This window comes from Cebidichthys violaceus, unplaced genomic scaffold (genome assembly GCF_023349555.1).
Source record: "Cebidichthys violaceus isolate CVI_PGR_0920_01 unplaced genomic scaffold, fCebVio1.0.p SCAF_11, whole genome shotgun sequence".
NCBI classification, from domain to species: domain Eukaryota; kingdom Metazoa; phylum Chordata; class Actinopteri; order Perciformes; family Stichaeidae; genus Cebidichthys; species Cebidichthys violaceus.
In genome coordinates, this window is record NW_027176274.1 from 5099587 (window position 1) to 5124566 (window position 24980).

Genomic DNA, 24980 nt, shown 5'->3' on the forward strand with positions numbered 1-24980 from the left:
TTGAGTTTTGTCATCGATTCATGGACAGCATTTGTATCACAACTTCTTAATAAGTCACAACAATAAGTCATAACATCGTATGTCCTAAAAACACTCCCTAGTATTTATAGAAAGGCCTACTACCAGTTTGCGAATTGTGTATGTCCCTCCTCTGCTGCCGTAATTACTATTGTGATTTTAAACAGTTGCTCGTTGCCGTGGTAACGCCGTGGCCGACAAAACGTTTGATTGTTGATAGCGGTGCTTTCATTCCTAAATAATACATGAAAAGCTGTAGTTTGCACGCTTTGTTGTTTGACGTTTGAAAGAAGGTAAGGAGACGTTAGTGTATTTAATTTAGAAACGTGTTGAGTGTGTGTAGCTGTCAGCCTTCTATCCCTCTGTTAGCTAACTGCTAATAGCTATGGTCTTAATTTACGTTAATTCCATGAACACTCTCAACGTGGTCTTCGACGTAACGTCAGCTGTGTTTTGGCTCGATGACTCTCAGAGTGAAACTGTAATAAATGTGACAACAAATCCCCAAAACCATGGTGAACGCCACCAGACGCCTTCCTCTGTAGTTTAACCCAGTTATATGTTGTAATGTTGAGCTGACGTCTAGCTGACGTTGGATGCCTTCTGTCTCTCTCCAGCCATGTTAGCGGAGGCTTCAGGAGCACCATGGAGGCCCTCCACCGCTGGGAAGGATATCAAAGTAACTAAAGTTTGAATTGAAACAGCTTGGTGCTAATATTAATAAATAACTTGTGGTCTGCTTTTCATTTGCAACCGACATTTTTACTTTACCTGTGTGTTAATATTGATCAGTTTTTGTCACTCCCTGAATAAGCAAAATAGTCCATGAGCCACAGCAGTCGACACCTATAATTTAATTACACAACTCAGTGCTTGTAGAGATTGTGGCCTTTGATATTTATCAGTATGGCTGTTCAAGCGCTGCAATAAATATGAAATACTAAATGTTCAATTTACAATGTCTTCTGAAGTTTCTTGAAAAGTAATTTATATTATTTAAACTTTCCAAAACTCACATCTCCTGCAACGCTCCAACTCTGCAGGATCCAGGGATTCACCAGAGGCACCGGGACGGAAAGTACCGACGACAAGCGTCCAGCCAAAGAAGCCGTCTCTCAGGGTTGGAACTGAAGTCAGAGCTGGTCTGGGAGGACTGGGACCTGGGGAGAGAGTTCACCAAGACATTAGCGTTAAAGAACATTCATAGCAAGCTGCAGAAGCTACATGTCAGGTCTTACAAACGCACATGGTCATAGATATTCAAACACACATATGTGAGCTAAGTATTGACACAATATCACATCTTTGATTCCTCACAGGCCTCCAGTGTCCAAGTTTTTCACCACCTTCATTCCTCAAATCATAGTTCTCAGCCCAGGGACTTCTTTCTCCATGCCAATCTGCTTCAGACCACTCCAGAGGGTAACACATCACAATCTTATACATAATTGCATCTATTAATAGCTCTTATTAGTATATGAAAGTATTACGGCCCAGGGCTATCACATGTGGGCTGAATTGGCATTTCTAGACAAACAACTTTCCATCATCCATATAAAAGAGATGTAACATAATCTACTGTCTCATGTCTTTTTGTCTGTTTGTCTGTCTGTCTGACTGCTTGGGACAGTGTGAGTATGAAGACAGCATTGAGTTTCAAGGTAAAGATGGCAGCTTCCAGGTATGTCTCCGTGCCATCATTCCCTGCCATGCCCTGGAGGTGCCTGACTCCGTGCTGCTGCCGCTCTGTGCTGTTCAAAACTCCTCCAATACCAATTTCCTGCTCAAAAATGTCAGGTACGTGTGAGTGTGCTTTAGACTAATGCAGAAAAGTAGGAGGGATGAATAACCCGGGAGGAAAGAAAGCAGAATGCTTTGTAGGAATGTTTTTGAACTGTTTGCATATTTATGTTCTGATTGGTGTGTTTGTAGTTAAACAAATAATGTCAAACTCTTTCCCCTTTCACTCCACTTCACTCTTGTTAATAAATCTCTCTCTCCTCTCTCCTTCTTCCCACAGTAAACTCCAGACATGCTTCCAGTGGAAGAGCACAGCACTGTTCCAGCTAAGCCCTGAGCAAGGCCTGCTGAAGCCCGGTCAGGAGTGTCACATCACTGTGGTCTTCCGACCACAAGAGGCACTGGTGTACCAGCAACAAGCCAGCTGCAGGTTTGGAGAAGAAGGGGACAAGGCCGAGAGCTGCTGCAGTGTGCTGCTGCAGGGAATAGGTACCGTTACTAGCACTAACAGAGGAGACAGGACGCAAGAGATTAATAATGCACAGATTTTGGATCTAGTATATGTGGTTAAATAGATATCAGAAGACTTTTTGCATAGAGATGATGGGTCAATAAGGAACCAATACTCTCCCACTTTCCTCTTGTCTGGACTCTGACTTCTTTCTCAGCCAAATACCCATGTCTTCAGCTGAGACATCCAGGTACCAAGGATGACAAAGAACAGTGTGCTCCAGAGCTGCACTTTGGCTCTGTGGCTATCGCACAAAGTTTACAGAAACACTTTGACATCTTCAACCCCTCCCCTGTAAGTAGTACACAAAGATACACAAAGTGCAAACTCAAAGTGCAAACTCTCAATGACCTTCCCTGTCATCGCTCTTTTTGCCCCTCTCCTCCAGGTAACTGCGTCATTCTCTCTTTCCCGACTGTCCAGTGGGGTCCATTTGTTGGACTCGGAGTTCAGCTGGGATGTGACCAGATGTAAGGTGGCACCTGGAGGATCACTACGGGCTGTAGTCACCTACACTCCGGCTGTGGTGGATAGTGTCTCTGTGGAATACTTATCTGTAAAATGTAGAGGGGCATTAAATGAAACTCTGCTCAAGCTCACTGGAAACGGTGTAGGTAAGGCACAGTGCGTACCCCACTAGCATATTCCTCTTTTTTTGCATGAAAAAAGGAAGGGAATCTACAGCTAGATAGTTGTATAAACACCTTTTTTTTTTTGTAACTAGGTCCCAAAGTTTCCTTGTCCTCCGCTGTGCTGGACTTTGGCTGTGTTGAGGAAGGCGGAGCAGTCGTACAGACAGTGGAGCTGGTTAATTCTGCGCCTGTTGAGGCTTTCTACCTATGGGACCTCGACTGTTCTGGGAACAGTGTGTTCAGCATCCAGCCAGCAAGTGGCACTTTATGCCCACACAGCCATACCACACTCAAGGCGGTCTATAGGCCCACGCAGCCGATTGCACATCATAGGAGAGTGACATGTATCATACTGCACAGGGTAAGAGCCACTATGCAGATGCATGCACACTCACAGCACACACACAAACATCATCAGTATTCATTCTATTACTCTTTCCTGTAGGACCCCGTATTCCTTGACCTGATTGGTACTTGTCACTCAGAGCTCCAGCAACCAGTGATACTGAAACCTGAGCACTTGGTTCTTTACAAGCTCCACTGGTACCGCAGACAGGACCCGCCGGACACTCTCACAGCCATGCAGCAAGAAAACAAAGTGGACCAACAGGGAGTGTCCTGCCCGGTCGAGGAGGTAAAGTGCCAAAGAGAGATGAAACGTGCAGATTTGTCTAGTTTTTAAATAATTTATAAGAAAACATTAATTAAATCACTATATGCTATGAATACCATATGTCACCAGTAAAGCGCACAGTAAAGGTTTGGTGTTGTCTCTCTCACTCTCTCTCTCTGTGTCATCTTCTAGCAGTCACACCAGGGACCAGACAAGAGAACTCCCATGGAGGAATATTATCAGTCCTGCTTGGGTTGCATGGATCCCCTCTCTTGCAGTTCTTTATCCTCTCCACATGTGTCTGTGGTGCCCAGTGAGCTACTGTTCAATCACAAAATATCCTCCTCTCTGTCGACTTCATCCACTTCTTCTCAGCCTGTCTCCATCACCAACCACACCAGGGGGAAACTCAGGTATCACTTCTTGCACTGACTTCTCAATATGTCACAACATACACACGCTTTTTGTTTTTTAAATGAAACCTGACTAGAATATCTGTTTTACTGTTTTCTCTTGCTCAATCTGGTCTCTGATGCATGTGATTCTGCTCCAGCCTGGTGTGGACTGCTGCCCAGGACTCTCCGTTCACCGTCTCTCCCTCGTCATGTGACCTGGCTCCTCTAAAATCCACTTCATTCAGAGTGACCTATGACCCCAAGCAGCTCAATACTCTGCACGGAGCGCAACTTGAGTGCTTTGCATACTATAAGGTAGTGCTTGTTCGAAAATCTATGGACAAAAATTCCATCACATCGAGTGATTGTGCCTTTCTCTTTCTTAATAAATGTCTCAAAAATCATTCAAACCACTCAAATCTGTCACCTGACTTTGTTGAAAGTTCAAATACAAAAGAACCGCAGTGTAATGCAACACATTTGGCTGTGACTATATTGTCTCTCTTCCCTGGATGCTGCAGGACAATTGTCACATAGAGGGGCGACTGCTGTGTCCACCCTGGTGTGTGACTGTCAGAGTCATAGGCCATTCCTTTCAGCCAGGCAAAGAGCATTTCATCCCATGGTGCTCCTTGCAGCCTCCTCAAGTGGTGAGATACAAGCAAGAGAAAGAACTCAAATGTTACAGCGTATCTGTCTCTCTCGCATTGTATCACTGCCATACTCTTAAGATTTAATACTCTGGTAACTGATATATTTTGTTCTTTCAAGGTGTTTCCAGCCCTTGGAGTTCTTTCCTATCGGACAGTGCTCCTCCACAATTCTGGAGACCTGCCCCTCACTTTCTGTCTGGACCACAGCTCAAACGCCGCATTGGCAGAGTCTGTGTCTGTAGTGCCGAGCTGTGGTCTGATCCAGCCCGGTAAACACCAAATCCTCACCCTCAGAACAACGCCCACAGAAGACAGTCCCAAACAGGGATTCGGTTTACACCTTCGGCTCAATGCAGCTAAACATACAAAGGTACCGTACACACTACGCAGGAACACGGAGGACAAAAGCTGTCTCACTCACCACACTTTGCTTGCGGGCTATTTTATCTGTGGATCTGTTTCTGTGTCCTTTAGGAACTGACAGTCGTCAGTGTGGTGGAAAAGCTGTGTGTGTCTCTGGAAGGAGACAACAGTTTATATTTCCAGCCAACAGCTGTGGGCTCTCGGACGCAGCGCTCTCACCACATCAGGAACCTCAGCCGCCTACCTCTACGGTTGGTTGACATAATGGTTGTTATTCCAGTGCTGTATTTCTGACATTTTTCAGTGTATTTAAAGAACGAAAGAAGACATTTATTATATTGTCATATACATTTTTACACATATACGAAGTTTAGCTTCTGCTTTTAACCCATCACCAACTTATTGGGAGCAGTGGGCTGCTGAGAAGCGCCCGGGGAGCAGTTAGGGGTTGAGCGTCTTGCTCAGGGACACTTCGACACAGGACATATACCAGCCAAAGGGTCGAACCCCCGACCTTGCGACGACCCTCTTAACCCAGCGAGCCACAGTCGCCCCCTAAGTGTTGTTTGCGGTCTGGACTTATCCAAGCATCATTAATCTTGTCTGCAGCTGGCTTTCTGTGATTGTCCTTTGTGATAGATTCCAATGGAGCATTCCAGAGCCAGACCAGGAGCTTATCTCTGTTGAACCAGATGCTGGTGAACTGCATCCCAATGAGAGCTCAGTGAGAGACTTGTGTTTATTTAAGCAGAGACTGTGCTTTTGATGACACCTTTTAACAGCTCATTTTATTTACCTTTTTTTTGTACTATTGTTTGTGACTGGTTGGCATTACAGGTCCAGATATGGTCCTTCAGGCCACAGGGAGAAAAAACATACACACTCAAGCCCACTCTCACCTTCTGGCCGATCCAGACTCCTGGATGTAACGAGTCACACCTCACCCTTAAAGTGGTGGGGTTGGGCTCTAAAGGATTCATCGAGGTGGGACTGTCATTGTGTGTAATTGTATGTGTGTGTACATGTATCGATGTATGCATATGTGTGTATGTACTTGAGCTGTATGTGAATTTTCAAGAAGACAAAGCAGTGTATGCATCATTGTTTCCCCCCCTCAGGCGGAGAAAGCAGTTCTGGATGTGGGAGAGATTCTGGTTGGAAGCTGTCGGGCAATTCAGGTTCCTCTGGTGAACAACAGCCCCTGTCCTGTCTCCTATTGCCTCTCTGTACAGCAGACACTTCTGGATGAGGATCTTACTTATGATCCTGGGACTGAGCCCAATGGTATTATCTTTTGTGGGGTCCTTGCTGTCTTTTACATTCTGTATTTACATGATGGATCAGCTCTCAGCAGAGTTTTGATTTTAGCATGTGAACTTGTCAGTAAAGGCAAATGAAGAGTGATCACTGCACAACCTATGTGGTTTGTGTAACTCCAACTATGTCAATGCTAAGTCAGTACCAGTGCGGTGACCTCACCTGCTCTAACTTAACTTAAAACTATGACCAAATGAAGACGGATAATAGAGTGGAAAGAAGATTGAGTGCTGACCACAGCAGATACAGATGTAGTTGGTCCAGTGTTGACTAACATTGTCCCGTCTGGCCCGTTAGCCCTACAGCTGGACTGTGAGAGGGGAACCATCGCCTCACACTCCACAATGCTGCTCCGATCCACTGTCAGACCACACAGACGAGCCCAGTACCTGTGGACCATCAGCTACCAGATGCTGAATGCCAGTGGTAGATAGAAAACACAAACACTGCAAACCTGAATGTATTCTGCTATTTTGTTTTCTGTTATTGATACTTACTGCTCTTTCTCCTTTCTATATCTGTCTGTCTCTCTCCTCAGGGTTTGTATCCTCTCCTCCTCAAGCAGTGTGTGAGGTGCGAGCTAAAGGCGTGTTTCCCACCCTGCAGGTGATTGATGTGTGCAGCGGTGGCGGTGTGGGCAGACTCAGCAAGGCGCACCTATGGAAACTCTTCTCACTGGACAGCCTTAATGAGCACATGCTGTCCAACCCGGCCCCTGCAGAACTCACTTACAGAACCCCTACCATGCACAGGTGAGGGGAAGAATATGTTCAATTAATATTGTTTGTAAAAAGATACCAAGATAAATTATTTAGTTGTGAGGTTTTACATTTCAGTCCGTTTTTGTTTGATTCTCTATAATGATTTGATTGTTTCTTTAATACAAAAGGAAGATGAATAACACATGAATATTATATTTTGTCTTTATGTCTTCTCTTCCTGCATCTAGTCTGAGCAGTTTTCCTTCAGTCTTCACCAAAGATATGTTGGATTTCAACTTCGGTGCCTCTCCCATGAATTCAGAGTCCTCAATATTTGTGTTGATGTTTCACAACCCGGGCTCCATCCCTGTAGACTGGTGAGTAAACAGCAGAATGTTGAGATTACAGTCAATCCAAGGTAAAGATAACTGCATTCAGCATGTTATTTATACGTGTCATACATCGCTCACTTTATGTTCACAGTACAGTGTCCTCTCCTATGGATTGTGAAGTACAGAGGAATTTGAATGGACTTTTTTTCTACTTATCTCTGATTTTAATGATTTTTGGCCTTCTCTTCAACATTAGGGCTTTCTTGTTTCCAGCGGACCAACAGATAGAGTTGGAGTACTGGGCAGAGACTGGAGAGTTCAGCAGCACTGAACTGTACCAGATGAAGGTCAGGCACAGGAATCATCTGTAGATTTGATCACGTGTTTGAACTTGACTGAGACTTTAATATTGTCAGTATGGGTTCTGAAACCCATACTGACACTAACCTCCCATATCTTCACATCATTGTCAGGTTCAAGACAACCATCTGTTCAGCATCTCTCCCCGTTCTGGCACTTTGCTCCCTGGCCAGCAGAGGACAGTACACTTCACCCACAGGTCAGATATCATTGCAAGGAATAAAGCACAGAATAAGACATCAGACACTTGGCTAATACAGGCAAGGAGGAGAGTTACGTAAGAGCAGATAACGCTAATAATATGATCCCACAATAATCTCAACTTTGTCCTTCACAGACATGACTTTGCTGGGAAAGATCGGTTTCCTGTCATGCTCAAACTTTCTTATGGTAGAGAGATTTTGGTGAGGCAGAACTCCATATACATTTTCATGATCCTGGTATTTATTCTTAGTCTAACAACACAAAAAAATCTAAATTACAATTAAAAACATGTTTTCAGTTCAGTGGTAGTATTCCTGTTTGTCCCTTGACCTGGTGGTGTTCTGTGTGCAGCTGAACTTTCAGGGGTTGACGGTGCAGAAAGACAGGCCCTGTCTCCACGTTGCCTCCAAACGACATGTCTTCACCTCTGTCACTATTGGGGACTGTACTCCGCCGAAGCAGGTGTGTTCAATTTCTCCAACATAAAGCTTACTAGGAGTGGCCTATTCACAAAGAGCTGAAATGAATCACACTCTTATCGATAGTTTAATATTTCATATATGAACTCATATTCAGTGAAACAGCTTCCACAGATTTATATTATTTAGCTTGCAGAACTGGATTCCATCAGAAATCTCAACATAGTTGTGATCCACAAAACCCGGGGTTGTTTTTCCTGCAGGTGTATGAACTACACAATTGTGGTGCAGTCCCTCTCCGTTATGAGGTGGACACGGCTGTGTTGTCACAGCTAAAGGTGGACAACTTTAACCATCCGGTGCTGGTCTGCCTCAATCCAGAGGGAGAGCTCCTACCTGGGAGGACGGCCATGCTGGAGTGGATCTTCTCTCCATTGGAGGCTAAGATCTACCATGTAAGGATTGAGCCATGCAGCCTTCCTTCCTCTGCCCTCTTACCACTGTCCCCTCAAACCTGTTTATACAACTGATATGTGCAGTATGTACTGTAGGCACCATGCTTCTCTCCATTGTACATGTTTTCGCTGTAGCATTGTAAACAAGTTTATAGCAATTTAGAAATGAAGCTGGCACCGACGGATACAAACATTTCATGAGTTTTCATTCATTCATTTATTCAGAATAATGACACATGACACATACCATTTCTACCATTAGCTAAGTACCTAGATCCAATCCCTGTGATTTTGCGTCACCAGATGGATATTCCTATCCATGTCCAGGATGGAGACTCCACACTGGTGAGGTTTGAAGGATGTGGGTTTGATTCTCCCACACTGGGCTCCACAAACCCATTTAACTGCAGCGATACTAAAGCATCTGAACCCCGTGTCAAGAGAGTGTCCTTCCCGGGACAGGTGAAAGCAGTTTTTCTCTTTCCAAATCATGTTTTTACTTGTATTCATTCTGCTGAATACCAGCAGTCTAACAAGTCTTCTGCTTTTTGTGTCTGTGCCCATTTGAGGCTGTATATACATTCATCTCAATGTGTGTGTGTGTGTGTGTGTGTGTGTGTGTGTGTGTGTGTGTGTGTGTGTGTGTGGGTGTGGGTGTGTAGGTGGCGTTTCTGTCGGAGGACAGTGTCTCTCTTGGCAACATCCCAGTCTGCTCACGATCTTCAAGAATCCTCTTCCTCACCAATGTGTCCCACACAGACTCTGTCCACTATAAATGGGTGAAGGAGAGCTGTCAGCAGGTACAGGAAGGTGTACATGTAGCCTGTGAATAACATCTTATGTATGTGTGTAAATGTCACTATTTTGAAGAAGATACAGGCAGATCCTCCCGCTATGTGTCGGACTGTCTGTCACATACAGCGCAAATACACCTATTTTGTACATCGGTTATTCTCACGTACTTGTATGTGTGCTTTGTGTCGTGTCAGGTGGTGCAGATCCATCCAGAACAAGGAGGTCTGTGTCCAGGGGAGAGTGCCCTTTGTGTCCTTACCTTTACCTCTACTGACTACCCCACTTGTTATCAGCTGGATGTCATCTGCCAGGTACCACAGCAGCACTAGTGGATATTTAAAGCTGCATTAAGTGGCATAAGGTGGATTTTAGTCCAATATTGAATGCCGTTTTCATCACAATTGTTGGAAGTTAATCGTTTCTACAAAGTACGGACGATACACACAGCGTTCTCTCCTCCCCTCTCCAGGTTCTCCAGGAAGCCTCACTGACTCGGTATCATGATGCTTTGCAGCGTTGGGAGGAAGAGACAGAGAGACGGCGAGATGAATTCACTATCACGGATAAAAATCTTACAGAAAGCCAAGCAGTTCTGATAGATGAGGTCCTTCCGCAAGTTGAAATTGATATTTTCGACAGCGATATAACAGCCTTCTTCACCATATTCACTCTTTGTCTTGTTACAGGAACCTGTAGCAGCTCCACTAAATAAAGGGCCACCACTCAGGAAATACAAGGTGGTCTTTGTTTCCTCCAAATATAAAGCCTCTCTTCTGAAACAAATATGAAAGTAATCAAAATTCAATTACAGACATGCAGTAAAACAAATGCCTGGCTTCATATCGAGTCTCTCCCCTCCAGACTCTTCCTCCTATCTGTCCCAGTGGTGGCTGTGGAACAGTGGGCACGATATGTACCAAGATGTCGAGAGCTGAGCGTCGGGCCCAGCGAGAAACCGCAAAGTCATTGATGCGCCCTGAACCCCCCCAACCTGCTCTGCTGCATCTCGGGGTTACAGCACACTCTCACAGCCTGCTGGAGTACCTTTCACACCTCCCTGACCAGTCCAATGAGCACTATAGGTAAAGAATATCCACTTTACTCTTTGCATCACAGGCACAAAGACAGACTGAGCTTTGATGCACACCACAGAAACATTTACGCGTGTGCTGTCTCACTAAAAGATGCTTCCAGTCAGTCAAGGCCCAGCAATCTGAAACCACTTCTTTAAGCACTTCCTTTCCCGCTGGGCTGCCCTCAACCACACATGGCCCTGAGAGAGACATCACCATGCGTGTACTCACCGCTCTGCTCAGGTAACATTTACACAGACACCCAGAAAAGGCTTAGATTCAGACATCCACCCTGACCTATGTACCGGAGTTTCTTGTTTTTAGGATTAGCTTTTATGGAGATGGTTGAATTTACAGTGGAGAGCATTGTAGGAAATTGTGTATTTGTGTGTGTATCAATTAGCGTCTTTCTTTTTCCAGGGACGTACTCGATCATCCATCCTTCACACACTATCAAAATACTTTGCCGTCCAAGCCCCTCCCCTACCGGCTTCGAGAAACTAGTTCCTCTCCCTGCTCCTCATCTCCATCCTCCCCCCCTCCTCCCGACTGCCCCACAGTTTCTCACCTTACACCCAAACCTCAGACTCCGTTGAGTGGGACAGCGGAACAGAAAGAACAGCACAGCGCAGCGGACAGTGAGGGAACTGCGGGACGTTCGAGAAACAAGCCCCAAACACGAAACACGCCACACACCGAGCACGTGCCCGCTGACATGTGTGAGGATGTTTTGCTGAACACCCTCCAGAACCTGATGATGGAAGCGGTCAGAGGAGAGCTCGTCCTTACAGCGCACCCCCGCGCTGTTATCTTGCCACCTGTTTTCACCAGGTGAAGACAAGACACACACTTTCAGTAGCTCTGGCGGTTTAACCTCTCTCCTTTATTTGTTGCATTAGTCAGAAATCATGTTACACCAAATGGCTAACATATTGTGTGTTCCATTAGAACCAGGAAGATGTCCGAAGCCATGGCGGAGGAGGAGAGAGAAATGTTGAGGAACGTAAAGGAACCAGCAGGGACTTAAGTCTCACCATCGACCAAACGTCCCAAAAGTCACTCTCCCTCCGTTATTCATCCCAACTGCAAGTTAATGAGAAACTTCACACTGGAAATGATATAAAATGTTCCCACAGGTGACTTGGCCATGATATATTGTGTACTAGATTTTGTTTATCATTGCATTACATTTTGTCACTATTAGTTGAGTCAAGATACAAGAATGTTGTATGCCTGAAGTTGTCTGACTTCATTCACCAATCTTATTGCACACAACCATTTACAGAACATTTTGATTTTAGCACATCAGGTTTATTTCCGTTCCTTTTTTTTCAACCGTAGACCTCAATTGCATTTCTTCACAGTGTTGCTATGTTTGTCTGTCTAATCAAATTACAAGCAATAGCAGTCAGTAACAATATTGGTATTAATAAAGTAGGGGAACTTCTTGACATGTAAACCTGTTAATACATTTTTTCACAACAGATCTGAAATTAATTACACTCTGTACATTTTTCGTAAAATGTTCAATCAACTGAAGAATCAACCACCAGTTTAATAAATTAAAATTGTTACAGTATATCTTCAAACATCAAATAAAAGCATATTTCAAGTCACACATTTGTACATTTCAATTCAAACATCTCAGACATCTTGTCCAGTAAGTGAGGTCACATTATTTTCTCTATCCCAAAGAAACGGCACAAAGGTTGACACAACACCACTCGTATTTTATGTTCACATTCATCACATAAAGTCAATATTATGTCCATTTAACAGAATAAATTAACAGAATACAAAAATGGGCAGTATTATTTTCATAAGTTTTGCTCCTTAAAAATCAGTGGCAAACTCAGTGTAACAATAGCGATTAATAATAAGGCTGAACAGAAGTTATCAGGTGCAAATATTGAATATAATGACACACAAATGGCCAGCAGTCATTCAGCTGCTAAGACGGACACGTTTTTACCAGCAGGAAGTGGGCGTGATTTGATTCATCTTCATCTGTTCAAGTCTTTTTGCAAAACTTTTTTTTTTACTTTGACACACAAAACAAGGCAGGTTGGGACTGTGAACTAATATCCTTGCATTAGGATATGTATGAGCTGAATAACACATAAAAGTATTTCTGTTTCTGCCCTGCATCTTCTTCATATTGTACATAATCAGTGCGCAGCATCACTTCACTAAATGTTCATGCAGTTCATTGGAAGGTTGATTGATTTGTACAACAACATAAGCACCAACCAATCAAAGTCCCTGAAGAATCTTTGGTTGAACTTGTTAGGAAACTAAGATCAGTGACTGAACTTGAAGATGGTGGGAAAGATCTTGTTGTGAAGATATTGGACCTGTTCCTCCTGAGTCCTCAGCTTCTCAAATTCAAAGTAAGGGATCTGGTAGAGAAAATGATGAGTGGTTAATGACCGCTATGCTTCTTACAGTGGAGCTCATTAAAAAAAAAAAAAACAATTTGTAGATGCAAATGAGCAAAGCCGTGGTGCCTATATGCAATGATCTAGTTTCTCAAGCGTACCTGCACCACCTCGTAGCCCATCCTGCGGAGGTGTCTCCTTTTAGTGGCTTCCTTCCCCAGCAGGTGCTGTGTGTTGCTACAGAAACGTTTTTCACCATCCAAACATAGTGCCATCCTACACATGACACAAGACATAAAGGAGAAGTTCAAATTATCAGTTCAGAATAGGCACAAATGTCATGCAGCTCCCTTTCATTTGGTTCAAAATGTAAATGAATCGCTCTGCAGAACGTGTGTGTCTCACCTCCTGTAAGTGTGATCCCACTGAGACAGAGGCAGAACATATCCCTTCTCATCCAGGCACATCTCCACATCTGGAGAAAAGTGAACATGGATTCTGTGAGGTTAGCCGTCAACTAAAGGAGCCACACGGTTGATTCTTTCTGAATCTAAGTTAACCTCTGGTTTCAATTGATATTTCCCCAGTTAGATCATATCGTTTTGTATATTTACTACTGCTTACCTATTGTGTAGCCGCTGGGAGTAAAGATTCTAGTGGAGTAAAGCTTCCCCCCCAGCAGCTCTGTAAGCGGCCCCTTGACCTGTTTGTAGAGGAGACTCTCCATAGGCGTCTCGAAGGCCTGGTCCACCGAGGAAAACCTCTTCACATGGAGGAAGTAGGGCAGTCTGGGACCCTGGTGAGGAACGAATCATGGAGAATTCATTACAGTTATCATTTATCTGACTCAACTAGTTTTCTATGAAGACATTACTCAGCAACTACCGCAAAAGTACTCCGACGCTCAGTGAAAATAGTACTAAACGCACTGATCAAACTTTTAGCTCACCCAGTAGTAAGTGCACTCCAATGAGGTGGAGAGATGGAGCTGTGTCAGCTGTCCCAGTGCGTTCTTGTCCAATGGCTCCCCCTGTGCTGTCGGACAGAAAAGGACAGCTTACATCACAGACATTACATACATACTCTATATGTGGAGTGACAGCACCATGCGAAAAAGAGTGGCATGACAATCACATATACATTATACAATCTAATGCAACCGCTCTGTCATTAAGTCTACTTTAATGAAGCCTACAATGTCTGCTATTTTTTTTGGGGGGAAGCAGCCGTTTGCATACCTTGCAGCCTCTGTAGGAAGTAGGGGCTGAAGACTTTGGACATGTAGTTGACTGGGAAGCGTTCCAGGTGGATGCAGGCGTGCAACACCTCTATCAGGGAGCGAGGCTGGAACTGTGAAAACCTTGCTGCCAAAATGCTCTCCAGCTTTTTAAACATCTCACCGGAGCACTGAGGAATAAAGAAGACGTCATGTAGAGCAGAGTATTTGTTTGCAGACGCATCATCTTCCAATAATCAAATATATATCACAGTCCTTTGATTTAGAAGCAGTATTGCAACATGATTAACATTCCTCACCTGTGGCAGATAGTTGAGTCTCCCCATGGCAACAATCTGTTTGGCAATCTGAAGGGTGGCGTGCCGCTCAGCATGGCATACAAAGTTCTCTGCCACAGCCTCGAAGATTGGCTCAGAGCGGCACCTCATCTGCAGACAGTACTCCATGACGGTGCTGATCAGCTCCGGATCACACTTTCCCAGCCTCCCTGACACACACACACACACACTTCAGGATTAACTTCATGTACATGTACACTAACGTGTAAAGACCGTGTGAGGAAATCAAACCACACCTGGAAGGTGTTTCTCCATAGCAGACAGGAGCTCTTCATCATGATGTCCCAGGATCATGAGCGCAGTGAGCACCTTGATAACTTCATCATCACTAAAAGCTTTTAAGACCCGTGATGCTCTGTGACTCAGCCTCAGCACCAGGGAAATGGCCTGTGAAACAAAGCTCAGTGTTATGATCCCTAACTTTTCAGTGTAGAGACACCACTTACAGGGTGATACTTTAATAAGAGAAAAGAAACACATTCAGTGCCCCTTAAGAGACCTGCAGCAAAGAGCCAAACACATAGGTGTGAGATGTTCCTACATGTGTAAATCAATGAGGAGCTGAGAAGTCTCTACCTACCTGTCTCTGCTGCAACGTCAACAGGGACTGCAGTATGTCGCTGACTTGACTGGCTTTCAGCCGGTGGACCAGCCTCTGTGTGCGTCTGTGCAAAGTGGACAGCATAACTTTCTGCCGCAGGCTGGCAGGGTCGTGACACAGAGCCATCAGGGAGTAGATCCTGGCAGCCTCGCTGGGAGAGACGACATCCTCTTCTACCGCAGCACACAGACAGTCCAGGACCTCTGTCACCACGGCTGACTGGCGGCCTTCCAGGGCGCAGGCCACCTCACCCAGGTGGCAGAGCTGCGACACCAAGATGTCCCTGCCGGAGAGGACCTCCAGACACTCATTTATCAGTCTGAGGACTAGAGGGCTGTGGGCCTCCAGGCCAAATTCAACACATGCTCCGAGTAAAGTGGCCAGTCCATCTGCCCTGTCGTTGCTGGGGAAGTCTGCCAGCCTGGAGCACAGCTCAGGGATCACCTCCCCTTCAATCAGAGTCTGGATGTTGACTAGTGCGGCTGCATTGCTCTGTGGTACGGTGTACGGGACGTATGGAGATAGGTGTGTTGCTGGTCTTGCAGCCGTTTTAGGGGGCATGCGTCTGTCACATTGGTACACGTTCAGTGGATCCTCAGTTCTCCCTGGTATGGGCACCGGGGCGGGGAGAGGTGATGCAATCACCTGCTGGACCGCTGCTTTGGTAACCTGCGCGCTGTGAAACGTGCGCACGCCGGTTACGCACGGTTGTAGCGAAACAACAGTTTTGCTGGCAAACAGCACATCGGAGCATCTGTCCACTGGACTGCACAGATTAAGACCCCGGGTGAGAGGGAAACAAGCCGCGGTGTGCTGACACGCCGCTCTGACAGACGATGAGAAACAGGCGATGGACTTCATGGTTGTCTACGTGTCGTGATGAGCTCTTCCTGTCTCACAACACAGTCAAGAGGAGAAAAGTCGCTGTCAGCGCATGTCCCTGCTTTTACACACAGGGCTGGTCTTTGTTAAGAGACAGATCCGAGGATTCAACACATTGCGAGGACGCAGTTACACAAGCCAACTTTAAAATGAAAGTAGCGGCTTCTTACATTATTTTACACGTATAATTTACATTTACATACAATATCTGCGGCAAAGAAACTCAACTCTGCCTTTCAGATTAGAGACGACTTACCTTCAGCGAGACAGGAGTACCGTGAAGAGAAGAGGGGCTGCAACATATTACAAAAGTCGCCTTCAGGGTTTGGTAACAGCTTGTGTAAGATGACATGTGTTTACACGTGCTGCCCCTCTGAGGGCAAACTGTAGACTGCAGGCCGGCTGCTTTACGTGCGCTCACGTGCTTTACGATTGGCCGAGCCGCTCCGGATCCGAAGGAAGTGGCGGGGAGGTGTGGAGGTGTGGAGGTGGAGGTGGAGGGGGCCTGCAGGAAACCCAGTTTCATATTTTCATATTCATAAGCAGCACTGAATCGTTAATTTCATAATTTAGATCAGAACAAAAATTGAAATAAAACAAAGTCTCATTCCTTAATCATTTAGAGTTCATGAATATGTTTCAACACACTGTAATACAGAATGAATATACATAATATAATAATAATAATAATAACAATAAAATAATATATATATATATATATATATATATATATATATATATATATATATATATATATATATATATATATATATATACCATTAATAATTGCATGCTGGTTTCATGGTTCCAAATTAGGCACTAGTCTGCAGTTAATAAATTAACAAATTATTTTTTATTAATATTTTCCGCTGTTTTTTCAACAGACAAGCTCTCCATTAGAGCCTTATGAATTAAGGAGTTAAAAAGACTCCCAGAGGGATTTTACACAATAAAGCAACTCACAAGTTGTTCTTAATAATAGCTTAGAACTGATCTATAAAGCATTAGCAAACGATTGCGTTGATGAGGATGAACATTGATAAATGATTTATATTTATTTGTGAGTGTGAACTCACAGTATCATTCGAATAACACGTTCATAACTTTTCTAAACTCAGTTTTATACAGTTGCGTTGCTATATTGAACGTTTCGTCAGCAAACTTGATGACTAACATCAGCTTCCTTCGTGGTCCTGCACAGCGCCGATAGCTTCTAACAATTCCCACAAGATGGTGCTACACACAAACAAACTGACTTTCCTCAGATCACTATGACTCGAGACACAGCTGAGCTTAATTTATCCATATTTAAATATGTTGCACAGCAGAGAACTTGCATTAAACACATGTGCACCATAATGGAATCACAAAAAGCTGGAAATAGAGTTTCAAACATTCAACAAACAAATGACAACAATTTAACATTTTATTCCCTAGCCCTAGCTCTAATATGCACGTGTGTGAGAAAGCAGCTGAAATGCAGAATTTTCTTTTATTCAGCAACGCTTGCAGATCACATGTGTGGGTTCCATGTGTTTTCCTTCTGGTCATTATTGAGGTTGTAGGCTGCCTGTTTTAGTGATGAGCATTGATTGTGATACTGGAGTTTAAGAAGGTCAATACCGGAATGTGCTTCTGTTAAAAAAGCACATTTGTTGAGTGCTCTGTGTTTGTGTGTGGCTGGCGAGACACAGAGCAGCGTATGAAGGCTGATCTGAAAGTCATCTGCACCCCATATCTCCAAGACAATCTGTGTGTGTGTGTGTGTGTGTGTGTGTTACCCATCTGGCTGGATCCCCTTCTATCTATTTGCAACACCACAAGCCCTCTGGACACGAGTTGGACAAAGAAGAAAGAGTAAAAAGACCCAGAGCTTTCAAATGGTGAGCAGGGCAGACAGATAAGATCTGTTATAATAAAGTTACTGTTCTGCCGGTAATGCTGATGAATCACACTGAACAGTCACTCTGGCTGTGTGTCCACGTGTGTGTTTGTGTGTGTGTGTGTGTGTGTGTGTGTGTTGTGTGAGGGAAGTGGAAAAGTGTGTCAAAAATTTTGTCAGTTTTTCATTTCATTGGAAATACATTTGCGCTGCTGCTGTGAAACGTTTAAACAAGCAGCATCATTTCTTCAGCCCAAAAATATATAAAAAAAATAACTCACTGAGTACGCAGCTCGTTGTGACAAAAACACACCTTTGAAATGTCATTAAAAACACTTAACATTCAAAACAGAAAAAACAAAAAAAGACAAAAAGAAATGTGGAACAGTGGAAACACATTCTAGTACATGAGCATCTTTCTCTGTATACACACAAACACACAACGTATGGGAATAACATCACATCACGCTTTGGCCAAATCTAATCTAATAATCAAAAGTTCAGCAGTGATGTTATCATTACTCATGTCTACTCTGTCCCTGTGTTGCCTAAATTATTGCTGCTATTGGATTAAAAATAACACAGTCCAAATGGTTAAGTTCCCTGGGAAATGTATCTCATCGACACTCAAGTTTTAAAAATTTGAAAAAAAATATGTTAAATTGGTTCTCTGGCATCATGACACTGTTGTTGCACTCTGTAGAGATTCAGTTCAAATGTAAGGTCCCATAGACAGTGACATGTCCATGTCTTTTGATTATAAAGCAGATCTAGGTTTCTATATTAGTTGTTCTATAATTGCTAAACTCTGTGTCCACTTTTAAAGCTAGAACTAGAATGCATTTCTTTAACTTTCTATTTACAATGTGAACTAAGAAAGTGAAAGCTTTTCCGTCCCATGTTATGAATTTGCCGTTCCCTTTATAGATCTGCCTTTACAGCAATAAAATAATCCCCTGAAACGAGGTGACAAGTTATTTATAAAGCAATAAAAGCTGGCTGACTTGAGAGCTAAGCACAGACACCACACAGTTAAGTGTTTTTTTTTTCCCCTCTACTAATATGGCACCATTGGATCAGATTCTGCCAGAGATCACTTGAACAAGTCAAGTGACCTTACTGAGAACGGATCAGGTCTGGTTCATTGGAACCTTCAGGTTTCACTCCTTACTGTCGCCCCTCTGCAGAGTAACAACCCATTCTTCCAGATGGTCAGCTGGTTGTGTTGTTTATGATCCAAATAATGTGTGTCCAATTACAAAAGGGTCACTGAGCTGACACTGGCCCAGCCCTATGAGAGAGAGAAAGCAGGATCCATCTGAATCACACCAAATTATGTAGCTTTTGTTGACAGATTGCAGCCATTCTCAGGGAGAGTCGTGTACTCTCTTGCTGTAACAAGACCATCATTTTGCATAACTTTAGTTCCTTCCACTTTGAAAACAGTCTTTCTAGACATGTAAAATCATGTGGCAGCGGGAGGTATCAATATTTTATACTACAACCTCTGTCACACTTTCAGTATGTGTGTGTGTGTGTGTGTGTGTGCCAGTTATGAAGGAATTTCATGAACATGCCATTCTCCAGGGGATTCCAGGGATGACTGTGGTTTGTTTTTAAAAGGTTAGGGCCGTCATGTGTTTCTGATTTAGATTTAATTCAAGTTGTCACATAAAATATTAGCTCCGACGGGATTTTTTTTTTTTTTTTTTTATAAATCTATTTTCGAGCATAACCGCCCCGGGAATGTGTTTTGTGGTCTTTGGAGGGCGGGCGAGGCATTTTTTCTATGGAAACAAAAGGGCACACGTGTGGTACAGAAAAAGAAAGACAGGAAAAGAGAAGGAGCGTGAAAGAGGATCACATCCAGAGATAGGTGGTGCATTCTGGCAGACAGTAGGAATCCATTTCACGCCCAGATGAAAGCAGTGTGAGAGGGGGAATGTGTGTGTAGCCGTATGATAGGTGTGGCAGGACAGGGGTTAGGCCTGTTAGCTTTTCCTAGGCGGAGGAGGGAGGGAGGGAACCCTCCATAACCCGGACCAATGCTCTTTCATTTCAATCAGTGACAGACCCCAGGGGAAACCAGAAGTTATTGCAACAGATTTCTTTTTCTTTCTTTTTTTCTGTACAGATGTACCTTCTCATATGAGATTATCCAAACTCAGTACGACACAGTATACAGTACAGTGTTTAACAGTATTTTATAATGCTCCACTGTGACTGCGGATACAGCTATTTAGGTTCTATATTCACTGTGAGTTCTGGTAAACATGACTAAGAGTCCATGCTGTACTGAAGCACAGAAATGCTTTGAGCTATATGCTAACGCTAGCAGGGCACCATGCTCACAGTGAGAATTCTTACATGGCAGGTATTTACCGTGTTCACCATCTCAGTTTAGCATGTTAGCTGCATTATCCAGGGCATTGATGAAACTAAATGCTTACAATTGTATGAAATGCTAGCTATGAAACAAACCCACCTATACTGAAACAGCAAGGAGTCTACTCTTCACAGGGACTGTGATTGTGTGAAATTGTATCAGAGTGAACCAGCGTAAAACTAAATACAATAAATGCGTTTGACTTTAACATGCCCATATGCAAACTGTTGGAGTTTAGGGATGCAAAAGGAAACATTAAGAGTAGATTAAAAAGGTCTGACACAGGGGCATCGTTCTTCTCTTTCTCTAAAACACAGTATCATGTATTTCACTCTGCTACCTCATCTTACAGAACAAAAACAGAGTTATAAGTTAAATGTAATGATTGAAAAATGCACTGTTGGCAGCTCCTAGTGAAGCTCCCGTATCTATCAGGGCGTTTACAACACTGAACTAAGTCCCTACAGATGTAGAAGGACACGTCACATATCTTCACTCTGAGCTGCGATTGAGACAAAACAGTCACGGAACAAACAACTAAGGGGACTTCAGTTGATCACAGAACTGTTTAAGGTCATCATGGCGTCATGGGAAGGTAGGGAGGGTAGGGAGACACTGAAACCAGAGTAAACTCTGGTTACAGCTCCTGTGTTGGCTAGCATTTGCCCTGCTGAAGTGTCTTTGAGCAGGACACTGAATCTGTTGCGGAACTAACAGGCAGAGAGAAGCGAGAGAAACACTTAATGGACCACACTGATGGTTTAAGGTCATAAACCGCAAATCGCTGCCAAATCAAATCGTATTTGGACTGATTTAGTGCTGAGCAGTCACTTGGTCTTAACTCAGTTTATTATTAAAACTGGAATGAAATTGGTAATTCAACACACTGAACTTTTTTTCTGATTTGTAATTATGTGGCAATGCCGTTGCAAGCTCAGGCTAGAGGAGTCACCCGCATTCAACCGCATGGGCGCATTCAAGGAAACTCCAACAGCTGGAATATCCATCCCTATCATGCACAACCTGTATATGCACATCTTTGTCTTCTATTTACCGGAAAAAAGAGCTCGTAAGAAAAATGCTTTTTGCTTTCAATACTGCAGTATACACAATATGCAATGTCAAAATATTATAACACGGCTAGTGGTCACTTTGAGGAGATCAGTGCAGCGAGGTGACTGTGTGCTGGTGAAGTATGAAGCTGCACACAGACAAGAATTTGAACAATACACATCATGTACAATAGGAATCTACTGTATGTGGGCTGATGGCCATCTGGTTAGGGGCTGTGCAGTGTCTCCTCCCAGCAGGCAACTAAAGCTGTGAGCCAAGACCCCAGGCCCAACACCCTGCCGGACTTTGAAATCAGATCTTTATTGTCCATAAAGCCTCAGCCAAGTATGAAGAATCAGCCCTCCCTAACAAAACACAAGATGAGAGAAAACTTGGGGGTGAGTGAGACACAGACAGGGAAATGGAGAAAGAAATTGGGGAAGAAAGAGAAAGGGTAAGGTGGTTGAGAATTCCATGTGGAGAGAGAACAGCCAGTACATATCATAGAACAATGCTCATGCTCACAACTATGCCACAGTTATTTATAGGCCATTGAGAGATAACTCAATTTTCATAACTTTCTAATTTTGTTTCGGGTGGTCCCAGTTCACATATCAATACAGCGCTCTCCACTGGGGTCAGATTTCTCTGCTAGAACATCAGAGTATGTTCTGTTTGAGCTTCTGTGTGCTAATTATTCACCTTGTTTAGACCACATATGAAGTGAGATACGAAAGGGAGGGAAACAGGGCAGTGGAGATAGAGGGAACAAGAGAAAGAGAAGGCATAAAAGGTCAAACTAAACGATGTAGGTTAGAAATAAAGTTTAATAAGGATGGGCCGGAAGTGAAGTCACAGTGACCTTGACCTTTCACCTTTCACCTTTGACCACCAATATCTACTCAGTTCCTCCTTGAGTCCAGGTGGACGGTGATGCCAAATTTGAAGACTGACAGCGCGAAAAGACAATGCCTCTGGCCACGGCTGTCACCGGCACAGAAGCCTAAAAAAGTGTGTTTGTCTGAGACCAAAGCTGCACATCAATGAGCTACTGGTGACAGTATCATGAATCTGGTGAAGACGTGAGGTGCAGCAGAGGTTTACACAGAATGCGTCTTGTCTCAAAAAGCCGGTTTTGTTAGCTGTTTAAATATGTTGAATCAAACTACATTAATGCAAAAAATCCTGGAAATCTAATATTGTCATAAAGGGATTTTTCTCACATATTTGCAGCACTACTTTGCAATGGCTTAACATTACCAGAGATACTGACGCTATACCTTGGTAAAAATAGAACCCGTATACAGGCTGTAAACCACTCTGAGAGTGGTATACATAAAATTGATTAAAAATAGTTTAGTTCAGGAAAATCAACAAGCTGCAGTTTGTGGGTAGGTTTTATGTTGCTTTCATATTATGTGGATGTCATTGTCATTTTCCAACTTAAAGCAAGATTCAAATTGTTCCTGGCTCCTCAAAGACAGAACACCACACAAACTATTATAGCTAATTTTACCCTGTGGCCTCATTAAGATGTTTTGGTTAACATTGCATTGCACATGAAGCAGAAACTGTGTTCACCAGCTAGTTGCTAACTCAGTCTGCTTGCTGTTTGTTTGTTTCTGCACTGTACTTTTGCTCTGGTTTATGATCTTAGATACTTGTTTAAGAAAGGAGATTATGACTTCTGGTGACTAGTAGTTCTCTTGAATACTGATGTTGAATACACTTATTGTAAGTCGCTTTGGATGAAAGCGTCTGCTAAATGACTGTAATGTAATGTAATGTGCTGGGCATGTCGTGTACTGCGTGTTTATCAGAGCTTTTTTGATGAAACCAGCTGCCTGTGTAACTGGAACTGAACACGCAGTTGAAGAAAGTGGTGAGAGAGAACCAGAACTGCATGTAGAGTTAAAGGGAAAAGAGCTCAGTGGCCTGTGGGTTCAGCACAATGAGTGAAACCTCTCAAATTACTCAAAGTAATTTGATCCATCGTTAATATAGAAATAATAATTGTCAATCTGTGGATATTTCTGCTTCAGAAAATTTCTGCATTCCATTTAGTATGCGGCACAGAAGTGTCTGGAAAGCAACTTCATGTCAGTCAAAGCACATCATTCAAGGTAACAGCCTAAATGTAAGGACCATGCACAGAATTTGTAACCTCCACACGAGGTCTAACAAACAGCAGGAAGCAATCACCATCTTGATGTGAACACTGAACAAGTCATAAACCTCCCCATCACTACCTTCCACCTGATATAATGTGAATGCTGCATGAAGAGCTCACTGAGAAACATCTCTGATATAACTCTGTATATCAGAGAGACATGCACATTTTAAAAGACCAGTGCCCACATGTGTGTGTGTGTGTGTGTGTGTGTGTGTGTGTGTGTGTGTGTGCATAATGAAAGTCAAAATCTGAGGCAATGAAGTGCTCAGCCGTTTTACGGTCCACAGGCAGTTTGTCTAAGAGTCCTTGTCTGGGTTCACAGACACTTCAGTCTTATTAAGAGTCCCGTAAGGACAAGCAACTTGCCGTTAATATTATGGGATCAAATATACATTATGTCCTCATAAATGCTCTTCGTTATTGCAATAAAGAAATGTGAAAAATGTGTAAATCTCATTCACTCAAACACTAATCAAATGACTAATATGTTGCATATATAATTATATTTAAAGGCCTTGGAATGAATGAACACACTGCCCAATGCAGGTAAAAGTTAACTGGGACAGTGAAAAACTTGAAAGTTGTTGAATCTAGCTGTGATACTCCTAAGGAGGATGAACTGCAAACATCTGCACTCAACACTAGGCGCCAGGTGTAAGGAATGACAGTGTGTCCAAACACATTGTGCGTCCAATCACATTATGTGTTAGTTTCATTTGAATAGCGCGCAATGATTAGCTGACGGGTGAATGGCCTCGTCCATTGAAATTAGACTTCATTAAACAACTGCATGGACCTGCAACCACAACAGTGTGTGGACTATCTGATGTGTGAAAGGTATTCCCTTGTATCTACATGTTCTATAGCCAGTCAATTCCAAACTTTATGCACACATTACAAAATATATAAGACCAATGTGACAAATGACTTCAAGCGAGCTTGATGTTCATGCTGCAGGGAAATAAATGGGAAAGATCAATGTCTGATAGGAAGTTAAGGAAAAAGCATCAGAAGTTCTGAAAAGCTACGGTGTGCTTTGGTCAGCAGCAATGTGAAGTATACATGATCGAAATGGACCAAATCAAGCAAAAACTCCATTGTGTTTTCAATGGACTTGTTTCAAGTTGTTTCAACCCATGCATATGGCACTGACACGCAATGGATGAAATGTTTGGATAAATAAATGAAACCTGCCACTACGGGTCGGACTCTGAGTTAAATGTGACTTCATTCTATTTCTTACACTTGGAAAGTTTTTGTCAAAATTTAGAAGTCGACACTTTTAATTGTCAACCTTCAGCCAGAGCTACAGGCAAGGCTATGGTTTGTGCATAAGCGAATGGGACCGAGGCCCTTTTGAAAGACAGAGGTACTTGACTGGCTGAGTCAGCCTTGTGTTACACTTCTGATTGATTGCATCACTGCAGTAGAACGAAGTCGGGTGTCAGGGCTTTTATGGGTGACTACAG

The 24980-nt window shown here is 43.3% G+C and overlaps 2 protein-coding genes across 2 annotated transcripts; one reads left to right on the top strand and one right to left on the bottom strand.

The window, feature by feature from the left end:
* The first annotated feature begins 7 nt into the window (after nucleotides 1-7).
* cfap65 (cilia and flagella associated protein 65) lies at nucleotides 8-11726 on the top strand. Its single transcript, XM_068701547.1, has 35 exons — nucleotides 8-311; nucleotides 636-697; nucleotides 1062-1249; nucleotides 1338-1440; nucleotides 1649-1815; nucleotides 2039-2247; nucleotides 2427-2563; nucleotides 2658-2883; nucleotides 2994-3262; nucleotides 3347-3535; nucleotides 3707-3927; nucleotides 4068-4224; nucleotides 4431-4559; nucleotides 4681-4932; nucleotides 5037-5176; nucleotides 5565-5649; nucleotides 5763-5909; nucleotides 6044-6209; nucleotides 6540-6668; nucleotides 6781-6994; nucleotides 7192-7320; nucleotides 7532-7622; nucleotides 7749-7834; nucleotides 7973-8039; nucleotides 8191-8301; nucleotides 8522-8713; nucleotides 9017-9175; nucleotides 9376-9513; nucleotides 9703-9819; nucleotides 9978-10112; nucleotides 10195-10245; nucleotides 10370-10590; nucleotides 10693-10824; nucleotides 11002-11412; nucleotides 11530-11726. The coding sequence occupies exons 2-35, from the start codon at nucleotides 638-640 to the stop codon at nucleotides 11606-11608; spliced, it is 5307 nt and encodes a 1768-aa protein (XP_068557648.1). The 5' UTR covers nucleotides 8-311; nucleotides 636-637; the 3' UTR covers nucleotides 11609-11726.
* Nucleotides 11727-12116: 390 nt separating this feature from the next.
* Nucleotides 12117-16345, bottom strand: LOC137865952 (FAST kinase domain-containing protein 3, mitochondrial-like). Its single transcript, XM_068701557.1, has 10 exons — nucleotides 16274-16345; nucleotides 15115-16025; nucleotides 14771-14921; nucleotides 14496-14683; nucleotides 14198-14366; nucleotides 13909-13994; nucleotides 13584-13755; nucleotides 13365-13434; nucleotides 13121-13235; nucleotides 12117-12980 (listed from the first exon to the last, which is right to left on the bottom strand). Exons 2-10 carry the CDS (start codon nucleotides 15994-15996, stop codon nucleotides 12882-12884), a joined length of 1932 nt encoding a protein of 643 aa, XP_068557658.1. The 5' UTR covers nucleotides 15997-16025; nucleotides 16274-16345; the 3' UTR covers nucleotides 12117-12881.
* Nucleotides 16346-24980: the final 8635 nt, after the last annotated feature.

Bases quoted from the DNA above. Each gene is read 5' to 3' on its own strand.
- cfap65 (XM_068701547.1), top strand. From the start codon at position 638: ATGTTAGCGGAGGCTTCAGGAGCACCATGGAGGCCCTCCACCGCTGGG. The intron at 5,177-5,564 runs GTTGGTTGACAT...CCTTTGTGATAG, and splicing joins CTCAGCCGCCTACCTCTACG to ATTCCAATGGAGCATTCCAG. The intron at 8,302-8,521 runs GTGTGTTCAATT...TTTTTCCTGCAG, and splicing joins ACTGTACTCCGCCGAAGCAG to GTGTATGAACTACACAATTG.
- LOC137865952 (XM_068701557.1), bottom strand. From the start codon at position 15,996: ATGAAGTCCATCGCCTGTTTCTCATCGTCTGTCAGAGCGGCGTGTCAG. The intron at 13,995-14,197 runs GTATGCAAACGG...TCTGTCCGACAG, and splicing joins CTTCCTACAGAGGCTGCAAG to CACAGGGGGAGCCATTGGAC. The intron at 13,756-13,908 runs GTGAGCTAAAAG...GTTCCTCACCAG, and splicing joins TGGAGTGCACTTACTACTGG to GGTCCCAGACTGCCCTACTT.